The following is a 24,806-nucleotide window of genomic DNA, read 5'->3' on the forward strand; positions in this document are numbered from 1 at the left end:
TGCGTCATCTTTTAGCAACCTACGAGATTTATATATCGCGTTGAGAGGATAGGACATCCAATTTCTCATGCCATGCTGACTTTTAGATAGTACACGCACATACTACGGGATCTTCGGGCAAATAAACATTCTTCAAACTATCATTTTATGCCGAAGATGTGATTAGCTACGGATAAAATCGGATATTCTCATCCCACCAGCCTCGGAATATACTCCGTACCTCCCCAGTGCCATTGGTTCCTTTTAAGTTGACTTCCCCTGATATTGAATAACCCTGACGTCATATCACCCCTCCAGTGACATCAAGAAATAAATACTTCCAGCGGCCCACGCACCACCTCCTCATCCCCAAACCCAACCAACATGCGAATCTTCATAACAGGCTCCAGCGACGGCATCGGCCTCGCAACCGCAAAGCTCCTCGCAGACCAGGGCCACGCCGTCGTCCTGCACGCGCGCAACCCCTCCCGCGCCGCATCCACACAGTCATCCGTGCCAAACTCCGCGGCAGTCCTCACAGGCGACCTCTCCTCAATCTCGGAAACGAAGGCTCTCGCCGCTGATGCGAAAAGGCTCTTGAATGGCGCCCCCTTCGACACGATCATCCACAACGCAGGCATCGGGTACGGCGCGACCGCCTCGCGCGAGATCACCGCGGACGGCATCGCAGCCGTCTTCGCGGTGAATACCCTCGCGCCGTATATACTTACCTGTCTTATGGGGAAGCCGAGTGCGAGATTGCTGTTTATGAGCTCGGACAGCCACTATGGTGGGGACGCGACGCTGCGGAATGGGGGTGTCACGAGGAGCCACTCGTACGCGGATAGTAAGTTGCATGATGTTATGCTTGCGAATGCGTTTGCGAGGCGTTGGGGAGCGACAGAAGGAGGGGGAGATGACGGCGTGCAGGTTGTCAGTATGCATCCCGGGTGGGTGCGGACGAAGATGGGTGGGGGGATGGCGCCGGTGGGGTTGGAGAGGCCGGCGAGGGTGTTGGCTGAGTGGGCGGTAGGAAAGGGGGAGTTTGCAAACCTCAGGAGTGGTGCGTTCTTTACGACAAGGGGGGAAGAAGACGCTCATCCGGGGGCTGGGGATGTCAACAAGCAGGAGGAGCTGTTGAGGATCTGTCGGGAGGTGTCTGGGGTTGCGGTGCCGGGGGAGTAAACCACGAAGGGCCTTGGTCTTCTACGTATGTTAAATGAGTCTCTCAGAACACTCCGTGGGTGGCAGGTCCGGGATTGCTTGGCTACGGCAGAGATGCTGAGCCGTGCTCCTTTTCTCCGAGTATAGGGTGCTTACGCTGTGGGAAGGGGTGTCAATACTCAACGGGTTAGGGCTCCTGCGAGGTTCAAGGCTGCCTCGTATACAACTGTTAGAGATCTGTTAATGGAAATAATGATCGAGGAAACCATTTCCTCGGATGTCGGTGGTTACCATAAGATCCACCCCCACACTACTCAACCTCAAAAGCCTCCACTCTCAGGCAGGCCTATATGAGTTTCGATGTGCGAGATACACTACCAAATAGTACAAAGAGCATCATTCAATCATCGCCACCAGGCAACCGAACCCCTAGAATGAACCTGCACACTTCCAGGACCATCGTCTTGGCCGCCTGCTCACTCTGCTCCCGAAACCTCTTTTTATTCCCCTCCCAAATCAGCCCAATCATCCTAGCGTCACCAGGGACGATATTGCCATCGTCATCCACAGACAAGGAAACCTTGATCTTCACCTCCGCCAGCTTGTATCCGCTCCAACTGCGATACAGGTGCAGGCGTGCGTCTCCCGCAGCATCCGGGCCGTCGGCGCATACGAACCACTTTTCGTCCATGTCTTCGGGCGCAAAGCCGTTTAGGAGGCGCGGGAGCTCGGCTTCTGGGATGCGTATGTTCCATGGAGACGTGACGGGTTTGAGGATTTGTTCGGTGAGCCAGTATGGTCGGCGAACGCGCGCTGGAGAGATTGGGTCTTGATGTATGGGTTGAGAACTTTCAGCCGCTGGTCCGTTCATGATGCAACGAAGAGGTATGGCTGTGGCAAGGTAACCATGAAGGAATAAGGACAGAGAGGCTGTCGGACTTGACGCCGAAGATGACCTTTTAACTGGAAAAGAAACTAAAGAACCAAAGCGCTTGGCCTGTCTCTTCATTGGTCTAGAATAGAGAGCCAATCGTCGCTGGACAATGAAAAACATCTCTCATTCGCTCGTATTATGCGATTTGCTTCCCGGTCTCCAGCCGAGGGGCGAAGTCAGGACAGGCTCTATACCTCACGTCGATCCATCCAAGGTAGGTCGCCTTGAGGTTGTGACTGCATATCACTCCTCGAACCCCTCCAATATTCACATGTCTCCAGACCAGGCATCCATATGTGGTAATTCCTACAGCCCTCAGGCCAAGTCCCTCTTCTTGACACGGACACCGTGAATCCGAGGAAAACAATTAACCGAAACTTCCAACTCCGATATCTCTCGGGTTCTCCCATTTTCCAGCGTTGAGGATGTCCGCCAATACATCCCGGTCAGATGGTATCCGACGAACGTGCTCCAGGCAGGATTCAACAGAGCTCCACATATTAGCTGCCTATACGCAGAAAAAGAATATTGACAGGTTGGCAGATACGTGGCTGTGGGGTCATTGTCACCGTGTGTGGTTTACGATGTCAGGTCTTGGCGGAACAGGAGACAAAAGACGGAAAAGGAACGCCGGCAGCCGATGTCTTTGGGTACCTGTGCCGAAGGAGACACTCAATGCGAGATATCGGCGGGACTCGACTTTGGGAATTGACGGGCCTTGCCCGTGCAGAAGAAGGGAGGAAGCTGGCGGCATGGGATGAGTATCAATTTATACTCGCACCCTAACGCGTTGACTGTCCCAATTAAGTTTGAGGTTACAAGGTAATCCTGTCACATCTGGCTGAGCGATGATGCCAGATGAGACTACAGTTCAACTTTATTGGTTGATGAGATCCCCCACCAGTCCAGGTGTTGCAAGTTGGGTGGGAGATACCTTGCGGTTCTGAATAGGAGATTGGAATGCTGATATTCAACCTCACTCCGAGCGGGTATGCTCTATCTCGAGAGCCTCGTATCAGACTTTGATACACGACCATACTACGAAGCCTGTGCAGATAATACACTCCCCAAATCAGAAGATGAGAAGACGCGCAACACGCGGGCTTGATATGATATTGACGAGACTTGAACGCAAGGACCGTATACGGCTCCATGCTGCGATATACTGGCGCACAGCTCGATGAAGTTCTCTCTTCACAGATAGAAAGATCTAACAGCTATCTCGATTGTATTCCTGCCGTGCAATTCATGTCCAAAGGCACCATTTTAGAGAATACACGCAACCTACTACGGTATCCTGCAGAATACTACGCGAGGTTATGAAGACATCCACGCGGGATATACGGTAGAGAGTGAAATCAATCTCTATTCATCTAATCATACATCGTACATCGCAATACAACACGGCAGCCAATCAACTATCGATACCGGCCAATCTCCCTCGAAATCATCCACATACTCTTCGGCCACCACTGCGCCTGACCCTGTCCCTGTCCGTGGTCCAGCCCACCCAGCGCGATCGTATAATCCGGCCACAACTTGCCTACAAAGTCATCCCCGTACCGATTCAGCATCCCCGCCAGGGTAATCCCGGGCAACTTCCCGATGAACCACGACTCGTCCTCGACCAGGAACATGAGGATCGACCAGTGCGCGTAGATGTCCAGGGCGAGGGCCTGTTCGGGGGTTAAGTCGATGACGGCGTTGCGGTCGTGCTCGGCCGTCGGCGCTTCGAGGCGCTGGTCGAGCAGGGGGAGGACCAGGTCGAGGTATGCCTGTGGGGTTTGGACGAGGAAGGTGAGGAATGGACGGGTGAGGGGTTCGGAGGGGTGGGGGATTGCGTGGCGCGCGGCGAAGGAGCGGAGCCAGGGGGAGACTTGGGGTGTCCCGGAATCTGAGGCTGAGGCTGAGAGGGAGGCAGGCGGGGAGGAGGCCAGGGTTGTTGAGAATGTGCTGTCGCGCATGGACGAGAGGACGTCGAAGGCTGCGGCGCAGGCGGAGAGGGCGGCGTTGGAGAAGGTTCCGTAGAGGGAGGCGGATTCGAGTCGTTCGTGGAGCTTTGCGAAGGCGTCCTGACTTGTTGATGCGATGATCGGGAACATGGGATGCGTGCGGGACGGGGGAGGAGGGGCGGAGAAGTCCGGGCGGGTGTTGGCTTCGAAGAGGGACGTGCAGTGGTCGATTGCGTCTGTGTCTTCGGGCAGTTCGGAGGTGATGATGCTGGGGCTTGGGCTTGCGGTGATTTCGCCCGAGTCCAGCGCTTCCAGTGTGGTCTTGATTCCACGCATGATGACGATGACGTCTCTGGGGGTTGTCGACAGGGGCTTCGGAACGGGGGACTGTGGTGTCGAGTGGCTGGAGATCCAGTGGTTGATCTGCTGGCTGGACGTGGCGAATGGGACCAGCAGCGGCGATGCTGCGAGCAAAGGCTCTGCTTTCAAGGCATCTGGCCGCGAGATCAGCTCTCGGATGCGCTCGCTGGCCAGGTTGTAGTGATGATAGCCCGTCATCAGGGCCTGGTGCACGAAGTTGATGTCGGGCGGAGGGTCCTCCTTCGAGATCATATCGCAGCAGAGACAGGCCGCCGAGAGCGCCAGAAGCGCATGGTAGACCGTTTTGCTGCGCAGTGCGAGGGTCGGCATGCCGATCTGCAGCGCCTGGTGGTCGTTGCGGTTATGAGTCAATGTGCGACTCGTGTGCTGCAGGTAGTGGTGGTACAGGTCGGCGTCCGACAGCCCGACCCCGTCCAGCGGCGGAGGCGAGGCGCGTCTCTCCATGGATGGCGAGGGAGAGCCGGCACTGCGCGGACTCGGAGTGGGGAGAGGCCCCGGATCACCGCTGCGGCCTGACGGCGAGTGCTGGGGCCAGATGCAGTCCTGTCGGGTCAGGATACATCGTGAGCACGAAGGCTTCATCTCGTCGCACTGCCTTTGTCAGCTGCGTACACTCCCTTCAAGGGCTGGTCGTACCTTGATCCGCCGGCGCTTGCACTCCATGCAGCCATTGCGGGACTTGCGATGGCGGCGTCTGGGACGGAAGTTGGGGTTCTGGCTGTGGACTTCGCTGGGCGAGAGCATTGCGCTGCAATTAAGCTGTGAAAGCGGATTATCCTGTCTAGAAGGTTGGAGCTGTGGACAACCGTGCAGGCCGTCACTTATATCCATGGATCGCTGCCCGCAGATTTGGGATTTCTTCATTACTAATAATGCCAATCAAAAGAGCCAAGTCAACTAAGCTGCCGAAAGAGTCATTGCTCAGCCTCAGCACGTTCATTCCAAATCATCGCTTGTATCACCTGTTAATTCTTCTAGACCGCTCTTCTAGCCCCTCTTCCACCCCTCCTCCAGCCCTACAACCCCTGCCCCCCCAGGTAGTCGAAAATCGCCTGGTAGTGGCCCGTTGCATTCAGGTGCAGCGTCAGACCATGCCCACTCCCTGGCTGGATATGCACCCTCACGTCAGAGGCGCCCGGCAGCAGGTCGTGCTTGATCGTCTCCAAGTCATACGCGCCCGTGCAGTTGCCAGCGCACGTCGCAAAGTCGTATTCCGCGAGCGCAAACAGCACGGGCCCGCTGTACTCCGGCGCAGCCTGCGACGCGACGGCCCCCAGGCTGAGGAACTCGCCCACCGTGCCGGTCTCCTTGATCTGCGCCCCGTACCGGAGCACCCGCTTGTCAAAGTCGCCCTTCTTGAAGAAGATCTGCTGCAGATTGCTCTCCGTCGCCTGCACCAGGTATCCGCTCCCGCGACCCTGAAATCTGGCCCTGTCATGGCTCTCTGCATGCTCCAGCCCAAACGACCGCACTCCAATCGACCCCAGCTCCCCGGTCGGGATCAGCCCTGTCGCAACGGCGCCCTCGACGATGTCCCCGTGTCCAGCGAGGACGCCGAGCGTGATCGCCGATCCAAGCGAGTGGCCGACCAGGACGACCTTCTCGAACTGCGGTGTCGTTGTCGTTCCACCACCACCCCTGCCCTTTCTTCTGACAAGCTCCGCGAGCCCGCCAGTCCGCGCAAGAAGCGTAATCTCCTTCAGGACCTCGACTTCGACAGGCGCTTGCACGACATCGTAGGCATCGGGCTTGTCCGATTTCCCAACCCCCAGCCGGTCGTACGTCAGGATCGAGTAGCCTGCTTTCAGTGCTGCGTCGACATACGAGTACTTCCCGTGGTCGAAATCAGCGTCCCAGTACCTAATCAGTCAGCCCTGTCGCGTACCTATCCAAAAGTGGTAACCACTAGAACACAGAAAACCAGTAGAACTGTAGAAATAGTGAAGTGACGCACGTCTTGTCAAACCCAAACCCATGGGTCGCAATCTGCAGGATCCTCCCCCGGTCGCTGCCGTCGCTGCTGCCGGGCACACACAGCTGCGCGCTGATCGCAAATGTGTCATCGACGCGACGCACGCCCTTAATGCGGTCGGCAACGCTGGGCGCCGTCCAGGCCTCCATGTCCCAGATCCAGTCGACCGCATCGATGTTGTTGTCCACGCGCGGCACGTCGTAGATCGAGTTGTTTGCTGTCACCGACACCTCCAGATCGAGGTCGATGCAGGCGCGGTTGCGGTGGCTGTGGGAGGGCGCAGCCGTGGACGAGGTTGTCAAGGCCAACAGAGCCGCTGCGAGGTGAAGAGGGCGCATTTTGAAGACTTGTTCGAGGATTGCTTTCTTCGCTTGTTCTGCTTCAATGTTGCTCTGCTCGGTGTTGATGTCTTGTATCCAGCCATGGTCCTTATATAGTCAGTCGTGAAGCGTATACAAGGCAACAACAACGACAACAATGACAACACAATCGCAATGATCAAAATCATCCATCCTCAACAGTCGCCGTATCCGTAACTGACCAAATTAAGCATAATCTGACGTCGAATTCACCGAGCGCCATCCACTGCTCGGCTGTCGGCGTATGCGTGTACGTATGCGTATGCGTATGCGTATAGGGCTTGGCACTCAGCCCTGGTCCACGCTCCTGAGTGAATTCTGCACGGCAGCGTCAGAAGAGCTCTGATGGGGGCATTTGTCAGAGTGTAATCTCAGTGAGGGCTCGATTGGTCATCAGTCTAATTCCCTGCCCAGGTCCTTCGAGGTCTTGTCGTTGTTTTCGACTCCCTTGCGACGAGGTGTACAACGGTGGCGAGGGCTTCACGGCCTTATCTGTAGTTTACGAGGTAGAGACTACGTAGAACAGGACTCCTCTCGATAAAACCTCCTCTGCAATACAGAAAGACTGATTTGTTCGTCTCGTATGGCCAACGCGTACTTCAGTCAAATACTGGCGCAGCACTGCGCAAATTGCACTGTATCACAAGGGCCATAGTAGCTACCGGTAGTCGGATAACCCCACGTAAGCAATTTTGGCCCGGAGCTTGACCATAAAGCTTCCATTGTCATAGCGTTTCTAGGGAACGGCGTGTCCCCGTATACCCAAGCTCCCTGGAATACAATCGATATGAGCGGAGAAGACTAAGCGCGCGTTCTCGCATCGTAAGGCTTGACATACGCTTCTCCATCACCGTATCCAGATCCAGAAGCTAAGTGCGGTGGCAGCCTGGTTAATAGTATCGCTCTTCAGCATCTGGCTTTAAGAAAGCAGTCGTAGCTGTACACAGGCATTCGATCGGTCGGCGGGAGGCGTATATCTTGTAGAGATGGTGGTGGGGGAGCTTGTCGTGGACAGGCGCAGCAGGGACGACTGAATCTGATATCCGCGTCCTGCGAGACGAGAAATACAGTGTTGGATACGCTTGGTGACTTGAATTGCAAGACGCTGAATGCTCCGTGTCTATATTCGGTGCTTTGGCCACAGATAGAGGCGCACCATGCTCATCATCTGCAGGCTCGTACGTCCCAGAATGGCGGTGCCCCATCGAATCGGACAAGGGTGAAAGCCCCAGATTTAGATACTCAAACTAGAGCTGAGGCGTCATCGGAAGCAAGTAATGCGCAAACGGACAAGTTGGACATGCATATCCCCTGCAAGCCGTCCACGATTCATCCACTGTGGCTGTCTTTATATCCTGGGCTCGATGGATCTGGTCTGTCAGCGCACTAGACAGAGATTCGGTGAATACGGCACAGCAGCCGTATATTCCGAAGGAGTCAAAAGACGCAGACTACGCTCCGGATTCGAGCCCCGTTATCCCCAACGAACTTGTGGGGTACCTGTTTTCGTGTCGGAGGGAGTATCAACCCTCACAGTACAGGAAAGAGGGATCTCACTACTAACTCGTCCTCTACGGCTATCCATGAGGGCCAAAGGTAAGCGTACTCTCTACGTAGTAACATCGAAACAAACGCACTGATGAACTTACACCCTGTTTTCTGTAGGGAAGTTCCAATGGCTGGGCCGTCTTGATGACCATACCCAAAAATCTCGTGGTGATGCGATCTGGAAAGGGAATTTGTTTGGAGCTAACCGATTCAAGATAGTAATGGGCGACTGTCCCATGTGGGCCTCAGGCGAGTTGGCTTTGCGTGTCCAGTCTCCACAGCGTAAACTGTAATGGCCCGTTGGAGGGGTTGAGAAAAACAGCTGTGAAGATGGTCAGGAACGCAGACGCATGGAGGCCTTGATATCTGGGGTTTCCACCGGCTCTCCTTGCAGCTGGCCTTGGGCTTTGGCCTTCGCGATTGTTGGCCTGAAGGCCTGTGTATGCGGACCCGTCCTGGGCACAGACTAACTCGACACCGGCTGCAACTAGATGAGATCAGAACGTTGACAATTCGGCCCCTTATGGATGGGGAGCAGCTTAGATTCCTGTAAAACTTTTGCATTTTATTTGTATTTCGTGCTCTTCCGTGATAGTCTCGGTTCAAAGCTAGGGAATCCGGACCAACCCCTCTATTCTACCCTGTCGAGAATATGCTTCTGCGGGTTTTTGGGTGTATATTTGGGCACTAATTCTCCGGTAATACGGCAGCAATATGACTTAATGCTGAAATCACGAGCGCACCCGTGCTCTATGTGCAGATCGCCTCGATGGAACCCTTCGCATTCTACGAACGGGGTCAGGAGATGTATAACCGGTCCTACGTATGCACTGTATCCACAGCTACACCCTATAAATCCGAGTAAGTCTGTGGAAAACTCTCGTCACTATTAATCTGTGCCGCTTCCCATCTATTATGTGCCGTTGATACCCAAACCCGGCTGCGGTCACGGCTTGGAAGAAGCTTACCGGATCTGCCACCTCAGTTGCGCCAGGTTCTTGTCGCCTCCGAGAGATAGGTTACTCCAATGGTCACTCCAACTCTGGACGGCTGTGGCGTTGGATAGTGGGGAGGTGGCTAGACTCGCTGCAGATGACGATTAGGGTAAGGGGCTAGCAGGTCTGCGAATTAAGCTGTAGCTGGACCGACGGGACCAATGAAATAATTGGATAACAAATCTGGTTAGCAAATGCTGCAGTGAATTCGTCTCGCCCGCTTCTCGTCGCGTTGTATAAATATGACGGTGTCTGGAACGTCTTCTCCACAGCTTCTAAAGGATCTGTCCCTGAGCTTCTCTGGAGTATTCTTGAAGGCTTCTTTCCCTCTCGAGAATACCGTTCCGCGTCTCCCAAGGCTGTCTCAGTTGCCTAGGAGTGCAAACTCACCCCCAACGTCAGGACTTCTAAATCCCTTTAATAAGCTATGGCTCGAATTTGAGCCCACAAGGGTTAACTAGCCTCAGACACGCGCGCCAGACGCGGTTAGGAGTGGATCTCTTTCCGGAAGCTGTGAATTATACACTCGAGCTAGGAAGCGGGCCTATATACACCTCGAGGGGCCGGCATCCTCGAGTGGGTCGGTGGGGAGGCCCACAATCAATGATATACTGCCCAGATGCACTTCTGCCCATGGAATCGAGTTAGATGAGGTGAATACCTCAGAAATAGGCTTCATTCAGTCCTAAAAAGGGTAATTAGGTGAATAGGAAGGGGTATATAAATCGTCTGAGTTCCTCATCTTTCCTCGACTTCCTTTCTTACTCTCCCAAGATCCTCGAAGCCTGAGGGCGTTATCTTCCTCTATCAATTACGTCTAATTGAGCACATACATACTATCTCTTATCTCCTATCGTATTTATCCATCCAGAATGTCACCCTCCATGAACTGGAAAAAGGCACTCAGTGCTCTGGCGATCACCACCATCCCAGGCGCCCTCACATACCCCACCACCAACAACCTGAACACCGCTACCACCAACTTGGCTCCCCGCGAGGCCGCAGGAATCTGGCAACCTGCAATCGGCGCAACCTGGCAAATCGTGCTAAAATCCCCACTCACCGACCTAACCGCAGACGTCGACATCCTCGACATCGACCTCTTCGACAACCCCAAATCCACCATCGACACGCAACACAGCCACGGCCGCAAAGTCATCTGCTACTTCTCCGCAGGCACATACGAGAAGTAGCGGCCCGACAGCAAGGCCTTCAAGGGTGCCGATCTCGGCGATAAGCTGGACAAGTGGACCGGCGAGCGCTGGGTGGATCTGCGCTCGCGGCGCATTCGGGCGATCATGGGGCGGCGTCTGGATCTGGCGCTGAGTAAGGGGTGTGATGGGATTGATCCGGATAACATCGATGCGTATAACAATGAGAATGAGGGCCTTGATTTGCAGGAGGGGGACTCGGTGGACTTTGTGAATTGGCTTGCGGGCGAGGCGCATGCGCGTGGGCTGGCGATTGGGCTGAAGAATGGCAGGGCGATTATCCCGGCTGTGATGGGGGAGATGCAGTGGAGTGTGAACGAGCAGTGCGCGGAGTATGGGGAGTGCGAGGCGTACAGTGCGTTTGTGGAAGGGGGCAAGCCGGTGTTCCATATTGAGTATCCGAAGGGGGATCTGGTTAACGATGAGGAGCCTGTCGGGGAGGATGAGAAGGAGATGGCGTGTTGGTCGTTTGAGCATGCGGAGATGTTCTCGACCCTGATTAAGAACATGGACTTGGATCACTTGAAGCAGGAATGCTGATGAGTGGGAGTTTTCTTTGTCTTTGTCGAGGGCCAGTTGGATGTGATGACAGACTGGACCTGTATTGGGGATGTCTAATAAGTACAAAAAATGTACCGTATTGGGATGAATCAAGATGCTTCTCCAACCGGTTGTCAGCAAAGTATTGGAGACGTAGCAGATATTTGATATGGAGTCTGATGGCGGTGCGATGGTTTGAAGCCGAATCAAACCCATTCAATCAGCCATGGTAGCAGCGGGCGAGGAGAGTACAGTAAGAAAAGACGTTATGACTTCAGACATTATAAGAACAATGTACGGCGATATACTTGGTAACCGGCCTGACACTTACAACCTGCCGACGTAGTTTTAAGCTTATGTGCATACGGGTAGATACTTGCAGCTGCAGGACTCGAACACGGCACAAGTGCGTCTCGATGCTGTGTCACCTGCGCACCTCTCATGGGCAGCTGGACCCTGGGTGGGTTCAGAATACATCTGTGAGTCTGTGACACAGCTTCCGCAGCGTGTATGCAGGCAAATCTGCATAACCACGGTGTGCTGTGTAACCGAACCTGTTCCTGCATTGGCCAATCGCAGTATAACTTGTCGAGTAGTTCAACCACGGCTCTGGGTCCATGGATCGACAAGATTCATGCCGTGTAACATGCCGGCTCTGTAACTGCGTGGAGCGCTAACATGGACCTGCATATGCAGATGCTGTGGGGGAAATAACCCCTTTTTTAATCCAGTGACATACCCGATACTTCTGAGAAATGTACAGGTTGGATAACAATTAATTCGGATACTAAGACGCTACAGAATCAGACACCGTGACTTCTTCGTCACAGGCACCGGAGGTGATAGAGCAAGAGAAACAGCCTAGAAAGTCAGCGTGAGCCGCGTTCACTGAAAACCGATACAAGCATACCCGCTCAAAAACAGCCTCGACATTGTCCAGCGTCCGCGCCGAACACTCAACGTACTCAAGACCCCGCGACATAACCCTCTTGCGAACCTGTTTCCCCGTGACCAAACCCGCAGCCCGCGAACCCCCATCGCAACCGCGGAGATCCGTCTTCGTCCCAACAACAAGACACCGCGCATGCGGAACAATATGCCTCGCCCTCGGAATCCACCGCTCCACAACGTTATCAAACGAGACGTACGAGTTAATCGCAAAACACACTAGAAACACGTCCGTCTGCGGATACCAAACCGGCGTCAGGCGCGTGTACCCCTGTTCCGCGGTTGTGTCCCAGAGTCCGAGTACGTACTGCTTCCCATCTGGCCTGTCGAGGGTTACAGTGGCCGCGCCGTCCGCGAGAAGGACGGGGACTTGCGCCGGGGCAGGCGACTTGGTCGTGTATGCTGTGAGGAGGGAGGTTTTGCCGGCGCTGCTATCGCCGACGACCACGCATCTGGGGGTTCGGTTGCTTAGTCGAGTGACCGTGTGTCATGTCGAGCTTGTCGAGAGGAGGATGATGCTTATGATGCTATGCTTACTTGATAGAGTCCATTGCAGAGTCTTGCCGTCTTGTGTGGCTGTAGCGGTGGTTGATGGTTGAATGAAGCTTGTGTCATGTTGTCAACCTGACCGGCGACAAGAGGGGCCTCGCGCGGGATATTTATAGAAAATGCAATACGAGGCGTGCAGAGGAGACACCCGTTCGCGTATGAAAATAGGGTATCATCGCCAAGCCCTAATTCCTCACTCTCACGCCCGTCGACACAAGCAAAGAGGCTACCATTCGCCCATCGGAGTTGAAATACGTAGGACTAGCTGATTAGAACTTCAATATCATAGATTTACGTCACGGAAGTCACAAACACAGGTCCATAGGGATTTCTTCGCGCTGGTCTTCCAGGTTCGAGTAACAGTCGCTTTCGGTCGCGGAGTAATGCGACTCCACGCCTGGCACCGTTAGTCCGAGGATCCTCCGCCCATTGAGGTTAGGGTTATTCGGCTTTATGCAGTGTAGCCAAAACGGCTGTATGTATTCAGAATCATGCCGAAAGGTCGCGGTTTTCAAGGGCAGCGTGTGGAGTTCCCACTCGGTGAGCCAGAACGACTGCACCACGGCACCCTCGGCAATCCTGATATAATTCTTCAGCAAGCTCTCATAGGGCTAGTCACCGGGATTGATCTTCTCAGGCTCTCTTAGGAACAGTTGCATGATCTCACTTGAAAGAACTTCCGTTATCATGGGCCGGATCAGGGATGCCCGGTAGTCTCGAGCCGACTGGGAAAGCTCCAGGTCGAGCCGGCCCCATCCTTCGAGTCGGTAGACATTGGCAACTCGGCATGTCACCATTCTCCAGAGGTTACGGAGACCATAATTGGCTAAGCTGAGGTTAGAGCAGCGCATGCGAGGGGTAAGGAGAGAAAGGGGCGGGGGAAGTACCTCCTTTGAACCGCTCACCAGCATTCCACAGATCTGCCTGCAGTGTCCCTTCCTGGCCACTCGGTCGAAGATACCAGAGGGGATTCGTGCATAACTTCTCGGTCATATGCTTGACAATATACATGGTGGCGAACAGGGCGGGAATGTTGGTGTCAACAACCATCATGAAGCGTTCGACGAGGTAATCATAGTCTTCCTGCACGCAGTACCCTTTGAGGGCGGCAATTATCTGCTTCTTCTTTTTATCAGAGAGTGGGGCAGATCTTTGATCTCCTCGTGAACATAGTTAGCTGTCCAGTTAGTCCAGATATTATCACAGCACCGTTCGAGTTCCCCCCCCCACAATTTCCCAAATTCAGATGTAACCCAGGGAAAGGGAGACCCCATACAGAAGCCCCTGACAACACGGCATGTCCGGTGCATTGTGAGCAGTTGCTTGTTGTCTTCCATGTCCGGAGAACTGGGGTCTGGGAGCTCATCCTCAACGGGGGGCTCGCCGACTGGGGTTTTCTCTCCAACTTGATCGGCGGCGCGTTTCTGTCCGCGACCTGCATTGGGCGACTCCATCTTGACTGCACGCTTTCGTTTAAGGCGGGGAGAAGGCGAGGGCTTCTGGGACTAGAGTGGAAAACGAGTCTGGTCAGAGAGCACAACCAGAGGCCTTCTGTCACAACAACGTACCTTTGCTGTTCTCGCGAGTTTGGCCTTTGGCTTGGGCATGATCGGTGATCTGGAGGTGGCAGGAGTGTGAGTTGAAGTATAGAAGGGTGGAGGGGTGGGAATGCGTGAAAAAATGTTTGCTTCTTTAGGGCGAGGGTTCTTTGTCTGATGTCAAAGGGAGCGCCCGCCCTGGACAAACAAAGCGAGCTGCTGGTCGGCCCAGGATTACTGGACATCAGGATTCCTGCTGACGCCAAATGAGAGAATTCCCAACAAATTGTGATTTGGCCTGGCGATATCGGCAGCTGACCATGTCTGGGAGCAGCGGAGGCGGCGGTGAGAGTCGCACATCTGTACAACCAGCAAGCAGTTGGTTTTAAAATCAGCATGTTCCTTCACTTCAACCTGGCCATGTTGAGTTGTCGCAGTGCCTCCGTCGGAGCGATAGACAGAACGCGAAAAGATGCAAGCCCACTCAGCGCTCTCGGTTCAGATTGGCGAATGCGTAAAAGTAATAACCTTGAAGATAACATAACACCTTTTGACCCTGCTCTCCGCAAGGAAAGGAAGCAGTTGCTTGCGACTGGTTTACTCCTTAGGGATAGGACAGCAGGGTCCCTGTCCCAGCCCAAAGCCTACTACGTAGTAGAATCCCCCAGTGTCGACGAAGATGTTTAAATTCGGCCCTGCCATTCAGAGCCCGCTGGCAGACCTGCGAGTGGCTCGCGTGGCGCCGCGGCGGTTGGCGTCCTGATCTTAGCAATGCCGATCGTTATAATAGCACGGGAAGGAGATGGCGTATTCGAGTGTTTTTCATAGGTTCTGTCGTAAACAGTGATATTGATGATGGAGGACTGAAGTACAACACCGCCTCTTTGCATGGATAGGGGATTAAATTTCCTTGAGAAGCAATATTATTGACCTCATGCTTTCAAAACGGCATAAAAGGGGCACCCGCTCTCCCTCAGACTGGTCATTTATCCCATGCTCCAAATTCTTCTCTGGAAACCTCCATTTTCAGTCTTGACCACCCTAATAGAATGGCCCCGTCTCTCTCTACCTGCCTCCTGAGCCTCCTTGCGCTGGCCCCGTCCACCCTTGCAGTCCAGTGCTCCTCTGTATACCGACCAATCTCAGAAGTCCAAGCCTGTCTTAACCACCTCCACAGCATTGGAGATCAAGCCTGTGTTGTTGATGGTCCGGATTCTGTCTTCTGTACAGCAGGTGGAACAGTGATTGTAGGTCTAAATATGTCTGGTCAGCAATCTGTCTCTTCATTGTGGTATGTCATGCTCTCCAGTATCCCTATACCCACCTCATGTTCCACGGCTTGCTAATCTAATCGTTTGCTAGCCGTGATGTTGCCTATGGTTTGGAGAAGGTTTTTGGTAGCTGTACTCGGGGTGACACTGTTTCTGGTAAGTAGTGTGCATGTCTGCTTTGTATATGGCTAACAGGTCTTGCTTCCTTTATAGGCTTCAACGCTGCTGGTGGAAATGGCGGTCTTATAGTTGATATTGGTGATGTCTAGTCAAGGATTGCTGGGGAGGGGTTATTATTGACCCAACTATTGACTGGCACCAGTAAAGTTAGTTAGCTCTTTTCTTCTTACTCCTCCCTCGAATGATCTTGGGAATGTCGGTCGTTTTGATCCTTTAGGTAGCTCAATTCGATTTAATTCATGGTCCTATCATCCGATGATCCAACTACAGAATCATCCCCGTCTTCACTGCGTCAACAGTACTTACCTATGAGTAAGACCGCGCACCGGTTGCCCATCATCAATCAACCAAACCAGACTCTGATACGGAACCCTGAGCCGGGTGCGATATATCTAAGGAAGTTGTAGGACACGTTCTATCGGCAGTTCCCCCGCCGACCTGCACTAGGATCCGAAAATCCAAGCTCTTTGGCATCGAGAAATCCGGGTACAAGCACACTCGCTGCTCAACGTACAGATGCGGACAACGGCCATAGGTCAGGCGTAGGCCGCGTACGCCAACATGAACCCTGGTCCTGGCATAATCTGCACCAAGATAATTCTTGACAAAAGCTAACGAGTTGAGTTAGCATCATTGTATCCAGCGCTCCTATACTCTGATCAGCACTTGTCAGACGACAGCGGCTCCATAAGACACGAGGATCAAACCCAAGATCAACTCGCCTTCATGCAGCATGACTAAACTGAGTCCTTCTGGCAGTGGAGTCTATTTTCAGGTCCTTAACTGGCAATCTGGAGGTGCAAACAAAGTGCAAGGGGATGAAATTGGATGGAGAATGGACTTTCCGGCACGCGGGCCAAAGGATGGGAACCGAGCTGCGATGAATGCTGCACGAACTTGTGCAGGCAAAGGTTAGACGAGCTTCCTTCGTCGACCTGTGCTGATCATTATTGTCACAGACGACTGGAAACTTGGTGCCGAAAAGCCAGAATATGAACCTGCAGTTAGCGTTGGCCACGGGTTTCGGGAGAAAGCGAAGGTTGGCTGCGTGAGCTGTGGTATGGCGAGTTTGGCTTGGGATAAAGGGATAGACTGCCTCATGCAAACAAGTTATAGAATTGCGGGGTGAGTGTCTGGATATCCAGCATTCCTACAAAGATTCTGATGTTTCATTGAATTTACCAGGGGTACTGATGAATCGAATCTGATAACCATCCTGGACCACGTCAGTCTACTCCGCATCAACCCCAAGTCAGGGTCGATGCAACCATCGACGGGCCAAAACGTCGGGGCCAAAATGTGGAGACGGCCGTCCTGCTCTTTCAGTGCTGGCGCGATATTCCGCATCTTCGATCGATCTAGCGCGTCGATCAGGTCAAGAACGGGGCAATATGCTGTTGCATCGGCTGCTGCTTCTGGGGTGCGTGTTTCACATATGCATCGGAAAGCTTGCCTCGCGTCGCGGGGTTCATCGCGGAGTATCGGACTTTTCCTGGACCAGTTATGTATAAAGCCCTAGCCCGAAACCTTGCCATGATTGCATAACCCCGACAGCGCAAACACCTTCTCTACACAAGCACCGCAATGAAAGCCTTCACCCTCCTCGTCTCGCTCCCCGCGACACTCGCCTGGCTCCCGGGCTCGGACTCCGGCAAAATCCGCGGCGTCAACCTAGGCACACACTTCATCTTCGAGCCCTGGATCTCCGACGAAGTCTGGAGCTCGATGGGATGTGCCGGGCAGAACTCCGAATTCGACTGCGTCCTCGCGCTGGGCCAGGACGCCGCGGACGCAGCCTTCGCGGAACACTGGGGGTCGTGGATCACGCAGGACGATATCAGTCTCATGCGCGAGTACGGCCTGAACACGATCCGTATCCCCGTCGGGTACTGGATGAAGGAGGACCTGGTGTACGGTGACTCTGAGCATTTCCCGCGTGGTGGACTGCAGTACCTTGAGCAGGTGGTCGGGTGGGCCAGCGGCGCGGGGATGTACATCATCATGGACCTGCATGGGGCGCCTGGGGCGCAGCAGCCGAATCAGCCGTTTACGGGGCAGTATGCGCCCACTGCGGGGTTTTACCAGGATTTCCAGTATGAGCGGGCGCTGGAGTTCGTGGAGTGGATGACCACGACGATCCATCAGAACGAGAAGTTCCGCAATGTCGGGATGATTGAGCTTGTCAATGAGCCTGTGCAGGATGTTGACCAGGCGGCAACCATGCGCTCGAGCTACTATCCGGATGCTTTCGCTGTAAGAAAGAACACTCTACGAATGCTTTAGTTGCAGCCAGCTGAGACAGGCTAACAACCCCCCAGCGCATCCGAGACGCGGAAGCCTCGCTCGGCGTCTCAGAGGCCAACGCACTACACATCCAAATGATGAACGAGAAATGGGGCTCCGGCGACCCCACGGAGTCCCTCCCGGACACGACGGTCGCTGCATACGACGACCACCGGTACCTGAAGTGGGACGGGAGCGTGGCCGTCGACAAGGAGAGCTACATCGCGGCCTCGTGCGCAGACGACCGCGGCGGGAACACGCCGACGATCGTAGGCGAGTGGAGCCTCAGCGTCCCCGACGACGTGCAGTGGAGCGGCGACTGGGACCCCGCGAGCAACGCGGAGTTCTACGCGCGCTGGTTTGCGGCGCAGGTGATTGCGTATGAGAAGCAGCTCGGGTGGGTGTTTTGGACGTGGCGGGCGGATTTGGGCGATTATCGGTGGTCGTACAAGGGTGAGTTTGCCGACTACGGTCTTGGTGCTGGGGATGATGCTAATGGGTGCAGATGCCGTCGAGGCCGGTGTTATTCCAAAGGATCTGGATAGCATCTACGACAACTCGCCTTGCTAGTTGTTAGTTGACAATATATGTCCTTATACAAGCTTTATTTTCTGGAACCGAGCTCATTGAGTATTTCTCGTCATCAGTCAGGTGGGGATACAGCAGACCCCGGGGTCAAAGGGGCTTGGGCCGTTGTCCAGCCTCCTGGCCATAGCCTGAATCCTTAATCACGAGATTCTCTTCTTGGATGCGATGGCCCGCAGCGTATGGCTGAGGCTACGATGGGTAGTATGTCTAAAATCTCCCGATTAAAGCGTCGCAATCAAAGAAACCTGCTTGCTCTGTGTTGGAGTACGCTGAAGTTGCTGCAACCAGCGGCCCTCGAACAAGGGCAACAGAAGCTCTAGTTCCCGTCCAGCCCGGCCTTATTCAGATGCCCAAGACGAGATACTACAGGAATTAGTGCATAGAAAGCTTCCATGTGAACAGATCAAGGAGGAATTCAGTGGCAGTTTTCCTGGAAGGGGTCGGAAATCACTCCAAGGGTGTTGGTCGAGAGTGAAGTTTGAACCTCCACTAACAAGCTCTTCCAAACGCAGAAGCGAATATCGGTATAGACTGATGCGGTCCGCCGTTTTCTCATGAAATGGCGGGCAATTATGAAACCAGCGAGAGACGTATTTCATGGACTGTTTACTGTTGAATTGATTTGATCCTGTCTGTCAAACTCCCATTTGCACACCTACCTCTCTCCCTGCCAAAACCACACGCTACGACGGAGAAGCAAAGCATTTGACCTCGGCAAATCGTCATTCCATGAACAGATTAAATACAAGACGAAAAACAGATCAAGCTGATTTACCTCGTCCGAATCAAGGTTTAAACTTCAGCCAGGGGTCATTGTACAGCTCCCTAGCTGTTGACCGATCCCCTGGCTCCCAGCGCAGCATTCTGCCTTCAAATTCAAGGAAAAGTCTTTTGTCCTCCCCATGAACAAATGGTGTAAAGTATGAAAGATGAAATTCCTCAGGCGGGACTAAACCCGGAAATACGAACTCTCCTAAATCAATGTTTAGCCATCACCCGGGTATAGAAGTGACAGACATCATACCACGGCTAGAGAAGAGTTCGGAGTAAATGTCTTGGTCTGCCCTTTTCAATAACTGCAGTGGAGGAGGTCCAAGCAGCCGTATCATTTGGGCTATGTGTTTTTCTCGTGAATACATGCCAGTCCTAGGGTCCAGCCCATCAAAAAGAACACTATCTGCAAGAAGCTCCCATAGCTTTATGGGAACGGGATGTTAGTCCTCGTGCAAGCATCTTCCAAAGGGCCATATGCCGTACCATAGTGCTCCATATATCTGCACTGTATGTCCAGGTTGCCTTTAAATGTACCTCTAGCGCACAAAAGGGCTGAGGTTGAATATCATAGTTATAAGGCTCAAGAATATTGCCAAAGACAGCAGTACTGAAGTTGCTGATCTGAACCAGTCCTACCCCCTTTCTCAGATGCCCAAAATCTGGACAGGACTGAAATATGGGATGACCGTTATTATCCTGATACGGAGCGGGATTGCTTTCTTGTTGGCAGGCATAGCTCTCAAGAACAGTAGAGTCTTCAAATCCCACGAGAAAGTTATCTGCCTTGAGATCTTTGCTATAATTAGGGAAGATAACTGGGTAGGGAATAGTATAGCCTGGTAGGAACCTACCTGTATGTATAATATGCACTCGGAATGGAGAAAATCAAGGCCCTGGAGTAATAATTTCAAAAACGGCTTCAGGACACTAGGAGGCATACCGTTGCTTCCAAGGTGCTTTCCCAAAAAACCAAAGCGGCTCTCTTCATGGGTCAAATACCAAGCATAAGTGCTCTCCTAGCGCGCCTTTAATGCCAAAATACTCACGCACAAGCCGGATATATGCCCGACCCTCATAATTAGATCGCGGCTGAGAGATATATCGCGATATTTCTACTTCTTCTCAAGCAGACTTTTGTTCTTCTTTGCCACAGTTTGTAATTTTCAATGTCACATATTGGTTTGACTGCCATGCCTAGCTTCGAAGTGTCATTAAAGCAAGCATTGGCAGAAAGGGATGGACAATCTGACCGAGTTATGTCTTTTGCTAGCCAGACAGTAGAATTTGCACCCCAACCAAGCTTTGAGATGATACGATATCGCCTTGATATGGTCTCTCCAACACGAGCCGGATAATATTTCCTTGGATCGTAATTCGGGTTCTGATTCTCTTCTCGAATGAAGGGAGAGGACGTGGCTCGAGAAACCGACCTGAAACAAGGAATTGATGAAGTGACTCGCGTTAATTTCGCAGGAGGTCGATGATAAACAAACATTTAGAAATGGCAATGAGAAGTTGTGAATCTGGTTTGTTAATGCCCCAGTGAAGACAAGCACCTCCACGCGGTGCTGGGGATTAGTATTCTCAGGCACTATTCTGCAGAAGAAGTTGAGCCTGTCGTCAATGCGAAGAGGTCATGTGCCGATATGATGCCAAGACAAGAGAGTCATACGAGTCGTCGCGAAAAGATATGGCGGCTATGATAAAGGGCAAACCGAACATACCAGTCCGGTATGATGGGTATGGCAAGGATGGATATAGAAGGACTGTCATTACCTGGACTTAGAAGTTTTTCCTACTGCCTACTATATCGACCATCTTTGATATCTGCCTCTTTCTATACTTCGTTTGACCTTAACAACGGACATCATCTTTACTTCATCCAGAATACCATTTGGTTCCAGCCTTGGGACGGGTCGGCGGACCGAAATCTAACAAGCACTAACTAACTGTATGAGCCACTAAGGTGCGAGCTACGGGGAGATTCAGATGACGAAGCGCAGAGGTAAGCAACCAACGGGGTGAAGCAGAAGGAGAATCTGGGTGTAGATGCTGTCGAGGCCGGTGTTATTTCGAAGAATCTGGATAGCATCAAAGACAACTCGTCTTGCTAGTTGCCAGCTGACAGGAGATATCGGCCGAGATGAGCAATGCGGGGAAGCATATCAACCTCGGCATCTTCTCCAAGGCCAGCAATAACATCATATAAATCTACAAGGCCGTCAATATCATACAAGTATCTCCTTCAACTCTCTTCCTTCTAATAGGTAAGAAATATCCATTTCGACATGCCTCTCTACGAAATCCACGCCAGCACACCCCTCACCAAGGCCCAGCGCGACGAGCTCGCACAAACAATCACCCAAATCCACACCCGCAAATTCGTCACCCCAAGTCTATTCGTGAACATCCGCTTCCTCGACACCAGCGCGGAGCATAACTATATCGGCGGGAAGCCAGTGCGTTGCCTCAGCTGCGATGAATAACTTACCTGCACATACAAAGTGACTGACTACTGAGTGACTGTACTATTCTGTAGCGCGCCACAAACCGCATCGTGGCGTACGTCCGCTCCGGCGGGCCGCGGACGTCCGAGGACTTTGAGGATCTCGCGCTGCAGGTGCAAGGTGCCTGGGACCGGATTGTTGTCCGTGCCGAGCGGTGCAAGGAGACGGAATTAAATCGGGTGTTTGTGATGGGCGCTATTGCTGCGGGCGTCGAGAATGGGGTTCTTTTGCCGAGGGTAGTGTAGTGCCTCTAACTAATCCTGCGAATGTGCATGGAGCTGACTGCTCCAGGCTGGGGGAGACGTCGACTGGCTGAGGGAGAACCTTCCCAGGTTCGAGGAGCGTGCGCGGCGGGGGGATCGGGATTTCATTGATTTGGTTGAGGAGATGAGGGATAGGGTTGATCTTGCGGGTTAGGTTGAATGGGATACATGCTTTGAATTAGGGTTTCGCTTGGTGGACTACAGGTCAGAGGTTGAGGGCTGCACTAAATATACTGCTGGGGAGCTGAGTATAATGTATGTACCAATACAGAATTGATTTTCTAGAATTGAGCTCACTGAGTATTTCTCGTCATCAACCAGCTGGGGATACAGCTGACCGGGGTTTTAAAATGAGGCCAACGGGACTGGACGGAAATGGAACAACGGCTCGGTGAAAGACTAAAATTTCACCAACCTCCTGGCCGTAGCGCGAATAGTTTTGATCCATCAGAACGTCTGTTGTCCGGGACAAATCACCAATACTAACTCGGGTCATAGGCCCCGAATTGCCAGAATCAGATGGAAGATTACGTCCAGAGGCTCATCCGGGAAGGATTTGTGGACAGGAGTGCCACCTTGGTCGTACAAATTGCGCCTCGAGTGTGATCCCATGAAGGTTTTAGCTGGTTGATTGGTTGCTGTGCGTCTATTGGTGGAATAGGACATGGGATGTTGACCCTGTACAATTTCTATCATAACGCTATCTCTAACACCCCATGGACACAGTATAGTAGTCCCATGGATCCCAGGTGGAATTGTACTGGTCTAAAATTATAGGTAAGTACATCGTAGACCACTCCTCCTCCCTCCATACGGTATAATGCGCCTTCCGATCCTCCCAGTACGCAGGTAACCATCCTGACTGCTCCCAGTCAACGATAGCCAGGACGCGATAGGGTCGGTGGTTGGATATAAGGATATTACTACGGTGGAGATCACCATGGGTAAACTTGACGGGGCAGTCGTCAGGGAGGTCATGGCGAAAAGGCTCGATTGGAACTGAATACGGATCAGACATGGGCTTTCGAGGGAGGAACGTAAACCAGTTGTGAAAGTCGAGGGCAGTCGCGAATGGTCCTGCTTCGTGCACGTAGGATGTGGCAAATGCTCTGTCGTAAAGGGGCTCTCGAGCAATGTTCCCTATCGACAGCATTTAGATCATGAACAACATTAGTTCAAAGGATAATATACACTTACCCACGAATGGATCGGCTGGATCTTGTTCTAAACTGCGGATACTGTCCCAGATTTTTCGCAGCTCGGAGCTAATCTTGACGTGATCATCGGGTTCTAGGCTATCCCATGGTTTCTCCATATTCTGTCCTTTAATATAATGCATATAAATATAAACTTTCTTTCCCTCCGTGCGCCATCCATATACCTCAGGGACAGGTACTTGGTCACTAAGGAGTTGGTAGATCGCATATAGTGTCAGGCCCTCTGATACTCTGATTCCACTTCCCCACTTAACAAGGAGACCCGTATCTTCGAACAGAACAGGAGGTGGCCGATAGTGAGGCCCGGCAATTGAGAACCCCCTCCTCGGGTCTGGGTTGACTCCGGCGAGATGTTGGGCTTTGGCCTGTGCTTCAACGCCTTCCGGCGAAGGGAGTTCGCGGTATTTACGAAAGAAGGACGATTCCGTCACGTCAAAGTTTGGGGAACGGGGAAGGAGGGATGGCGTAAGCCGAATAGGCCCTTCATCAGTCTTCGACATGTTTGCGGTCTTCAATCGTGAGTTGTAGGATCATCTGTGAGGCACCAATGCGTTGTAGGAAGGCCTGGCTGATAGTTATTCCGCTCCGATCCTGTATCTGCCTGAGGCAGTGAGTCTGCAATACATGCAGCGCTTCAATCAGCTGTTGGAGGTCACGGAGTCGACGTTGTCCTAAACTCGACAACAGGATCGATTTTTTCCCAATCAGTTTCTTGTCTCGCACCTTTCAGGCGGTTTCTGGAGGTTGGGAAGCCCGATATCCAACAGAATATGAGGTTTGAACTGGAACGATTCGGAGACAACATATCATTCTTCACCGTGGACATTGACCAACTCGCAGCTCAGAAACCACACATTTACCGCCACGTAATGGATGAGCTAAATGCTATGCAGCGCTGCGGTCTTGTCGTCTGGATCCAATACGAAGGGGTTATTAGAGGGGAGGGGGTATCATGGCTTTTCCTCCAGTCAGCCCAATGGCCATCAATACTCACCGGAATGGCGAAGATTCTGGGTGTGAAAAGATAAAATCGCGGATACAGAAAAGCTCAATCACTTACTCTGACACAATTGCACGGCATGATCCTACTGGAGATTTGTGTTTCGTATCCTTTAATGAAGCTCCTTGCCGGCCCCAGTATTCAGGAGATTGCGGCGGAAATTGGCAGTTCCTTCGGTGGGAAAGAACGGGAAAAGTAAACTGCAGCAAAGAAGGTTATCAATTAAGAAACAGTAAGAGAGCAAATGGATTTGGTGAACAGGCCAGGAGATATTAGCCGCCTAGACCTCGAGCACAGCGGCCGCGTCGTCTTCCTCTCGCCTCGACGCTTCGACGCTTCGAGAGGGATAGAAGTATCTTAGGAGCCAACAGGAGACACAATACAGAACATGGCATGCAGACACTGTCTTTGCTATCTCCTAAAAGTCTTGCTCTTCCAAATTGCTTCCGCCAGGAATTTCAGCTGCTCTCGGCTGATTTTCACATCCTTTTCTCTTGGGATACTGGGAGGTCTCAAAAACAGTTTGCTGAAGTTAATCAAGAGTGGAGACTGCGAAATAACGGTTCTACCGTCTTGTCTGTCAATTATGATGCTCTGTGAGAGATATCGACGGCCACGTGTTGTAAGTTCCCATTTTTGGATGGTAATATGAG

General features: G+C 52.7%; 12 protein-coding genes across 12 annotated transcripts; 5 read left to right on the forward strand and 7 right to left on the reverse strand.

The window, feature by feature from the left end:
• The first annotated feature begins 74 nt into the window (after nt 1-74).
• Nucleotides 75-1,482, forward strand: BJX67DRAFT_355964 (NAD(P)-binding protein). Its single transcript, XM_071029354.1, has one exon. It carries the CDS (start codon nt 364-366, stop codon nt 1,162-1,164), a length of 801 nt encoding a protein of 266 aa, XP_070885178.1. The 5' UTR covers nt 75-363; the 3' UTR covers nt 1,165-1,482.
• BJX67DRAFT_355965 (uncharacterized protein) lies at nt 1,483-1,896 on the reverse strand (the record flags this gene model as incomplete). Its single annotated transcript, XM_071029355.1, has 1 exon — nt 1,483-1,896. A coding segment is annotated over exon 1 (287 nt), but the record flags the coding sequence as incomplete, so codon positions are not given.
• Nucleotides 1,897-3,418: 1,522 nt separating this feature from the next.
• On the reverse strand, nt 3,419-5,240 carry BJX67DRAFT_355966 (Zn(II)2Cys6 transcription factor domain-containing protein). The gene is made up of 2 exons (XM_071029356.1): nt 5,047-5,240; nt 3,419-5,001 (listed from the first exon to the last, which is right to left on the reverse strand). The coding sequence occupies exons 1-2, from the start codon at nt 5,152-5,154 to the stop codon at nt 3,496-3,498; spliced, it is 1,614 nt and encodes a 537-aa protein (XP_070885180.1). The 5' UTR covers nt 5,155-5,240; the 3' UTR covers nt 3,419-3,495.
• Nucleotides 5,241-5,425: 185 nt separating this feature from the next.
• On the reverse strand, nt 5,426-6,919 carry BJX67DRAFT_141624 (alpha/beta hydrolase; the record flags this gene model as incomplete). Its single annotated transcript, XM_071024659.1, has 2 exons — nt 6,365-6,919; nt 5,426-6,270 (listed from the first exon to the last, which is right to left on the reverse strand). The coding sequence occupies exons 1-2, from the start codon at nt 6,718-6,720 to the stop codon at nt 5,427-5,429; spliced, it is 1,200 nt and encodes a 399-aa protein (XP_070885181.1). The 5' UTR covers nt 6,721-6,919.
• A 3,249-nt stretch (nt 6,920-10,168) lies between these two features.
• On the forward strand, nt 10,169-11,138 carry BJX67DRAFT_388668 (endo alpha-1,4 polygalactosaminidase; the record flags this gene model as incomplete). Its single annotated transcript, XM_071034386.1, has 2 exons — nt 10,169-10,438; nt 10,478-11,138. 2 exons carry the CDS (start codon nt 10,169-10,171, stop codon nt 11,033-11,035), a joined length of 828 nt encoding a protein of 275 aa, XP_070885182.1. The 3' UTR covers nt 11,036-11,138.
• A 655-nt stretch (nt 11,139-11,793) lies between these two features.
• BJX67DRAFT_355970 (Rho family protein) lies at nt 11,794-12,627 on the reverse strand. The gene is made up of 3 exons (XM_071029357.1): nt 12,521-12,627; nt 11,946-12,435; nt 11,794-11,896 (listed from the first exon to the last, which is right to left on the reverse strand). The coding sequence occupies exons 1-3, from the start codon at nt 12,532-12,534 to the stop codon at nt 11,831-11,833; spliced, it is 570 nt and encodes a 189-aa protein (XP_070885183.1). The 5' UTR covers nt 12,535-12,627; the 3' UTR covers nt 11,794-11,830.
• Nucleotides 12,628-13,143: 516 nt separating this feature from the next.
• Nucleotides 13,144-14,139, reverse strand: BJX67DRAFT_382020 (uncharacterized protein; the record flags this gene model as incomplete). The annotated part of the gene is made up of 4 exons (XM_071033137.1): nt 13,144-13,358; nt 13,420-13,689; nt 13,809-14,037; nt 14,101-14,139. 4 exons carry the CDS (start codon nt 14,137-14,139, stop codon nt 13,144-13,146), a joined length of 753 nt encoding a protein of 250 aa, XP_070885184.1.
• A 1,190-nt stretch (nt 14,140-15,329) lies between these two features.
• BJX67DRAFT_382021 (uncharacterized protein) lies at nt 15,330-15,610 on the forward strand (the record flags this gene model as incomplete). Its single annotated transcript, XM_071033138.1, has 3 exons — nt 15,330-15,361; nt 15,433-15,497; nt 15,555-15,610. 3 exons carry the CDS (start codon nt 15,330-15,332, stop codon nt 15,608-15,610), a joined length of 153 nt encoding a protein of 50 aa, XP_070885185.1.
• Nucleotides 15,611-17,105: 1,495 nt separating this feature from the next.
• Nucleotides 17,106-18,374, forward strand: BJX67DRAFT_388670 (glycoside hydrolase family 5 protein; the record flags this gene model as incomplete). The annotated part of the gene is made up of 3 exons (XM_071034387.1): nt 17,106-17,774; nt 17,840-18,257; nt 18,310-18,374. The coding sequence occupies 3 exons, from the start codon at nt 17,106-17,108 to the stop codon at nt 18,372-18,374; spliced, it is 1,152 nt and encodes a 383-aa protein (XP_070885186.1).
• Nucleotides 18,375-19,177: 803 nt separating this feature from the next.
• On the reverse strand, nt 19,178-20,661 carry BJX67DRAFT_372662 (kinase domain protein; the record flags this gene model as incomplete). Its single annotated transcript, XM_071031274.1, has 7 exons — nt 19,178-19,365; nt 19,417-19,588; nt 19,650-19,957; nt 20,018-20,035; nt 20,093; nt 20,166-20,255; nt 20,443-20,661. 7 exons carry the CDS (start codon nt 20,659-20,661, stop codon nt 19,178-19,180), a joined length of 996 nt encoding a protein of 331 aa, XP_070885187.1.
• Nucleotides 20,662-20,888: 227 nt separating this feature from the next.
• Nucleotides 20,889-22,177, forward strand: BJX67DRAFT_355976 (uncharacterized protein). Its single transcript, XM_071029358.1, has 3 exons — nt 20,889-21,625; nt 21,706-21,909; nt 21,965-22,177. Exons 1-3 carry the CDS (start codon nt 21,455-21,457, stop codon nt 22,088-22,090), a joined length of 501 nt encoding a protein of 166 aa, XP_070885188.1. The 5' UTR covers nt 20,889-21,454; the 3' UTR covers nt 22,091-22,177.
• Nucleotides 22,178-22,602: 425 nt separating this feature from the next.
• BJX67DRAFT_355977 (kinase-like domain-containing protein) lies at nt 22,603-23,665 on the reverse strand. The gene is made up of 2 exons (XM_071029359.1): nt 23,134-23,665; nt 22,603-23,076 (listed from the first exon to the last, which is right to left on the reverse strand). Exons 1-2 carry the CDS (start codon nt 23,651-23,653, stop codon nt 22,643-22,645), a joined length of 954 nt encoding a protein of 317 aa, XP_070885189.1. The 5' UTR covers nt 23,654-23,665; the 3' UTR covers nt 22,603-22,642.
• Nucleotides 23,666-24,806: the final 1,141 nt, after the last annotated feature.

The sequence above is a fragment of the Aspergillus lucknowensis genome (assembly GCF_044049455.1).
Source record: "Aspergillus lucknowensis strain CBS 449.75 chromosome Unknown BJX67scaffold_26, whole genome shotgun sequence".
Classification (NCBI taxonomy): Eukaryota; Fungi; Ascomycota; class Eurotiomycetes; order Eurotiales; family Aspergillaceae; genus Aspergillus; species Aspergillus lucknowensis.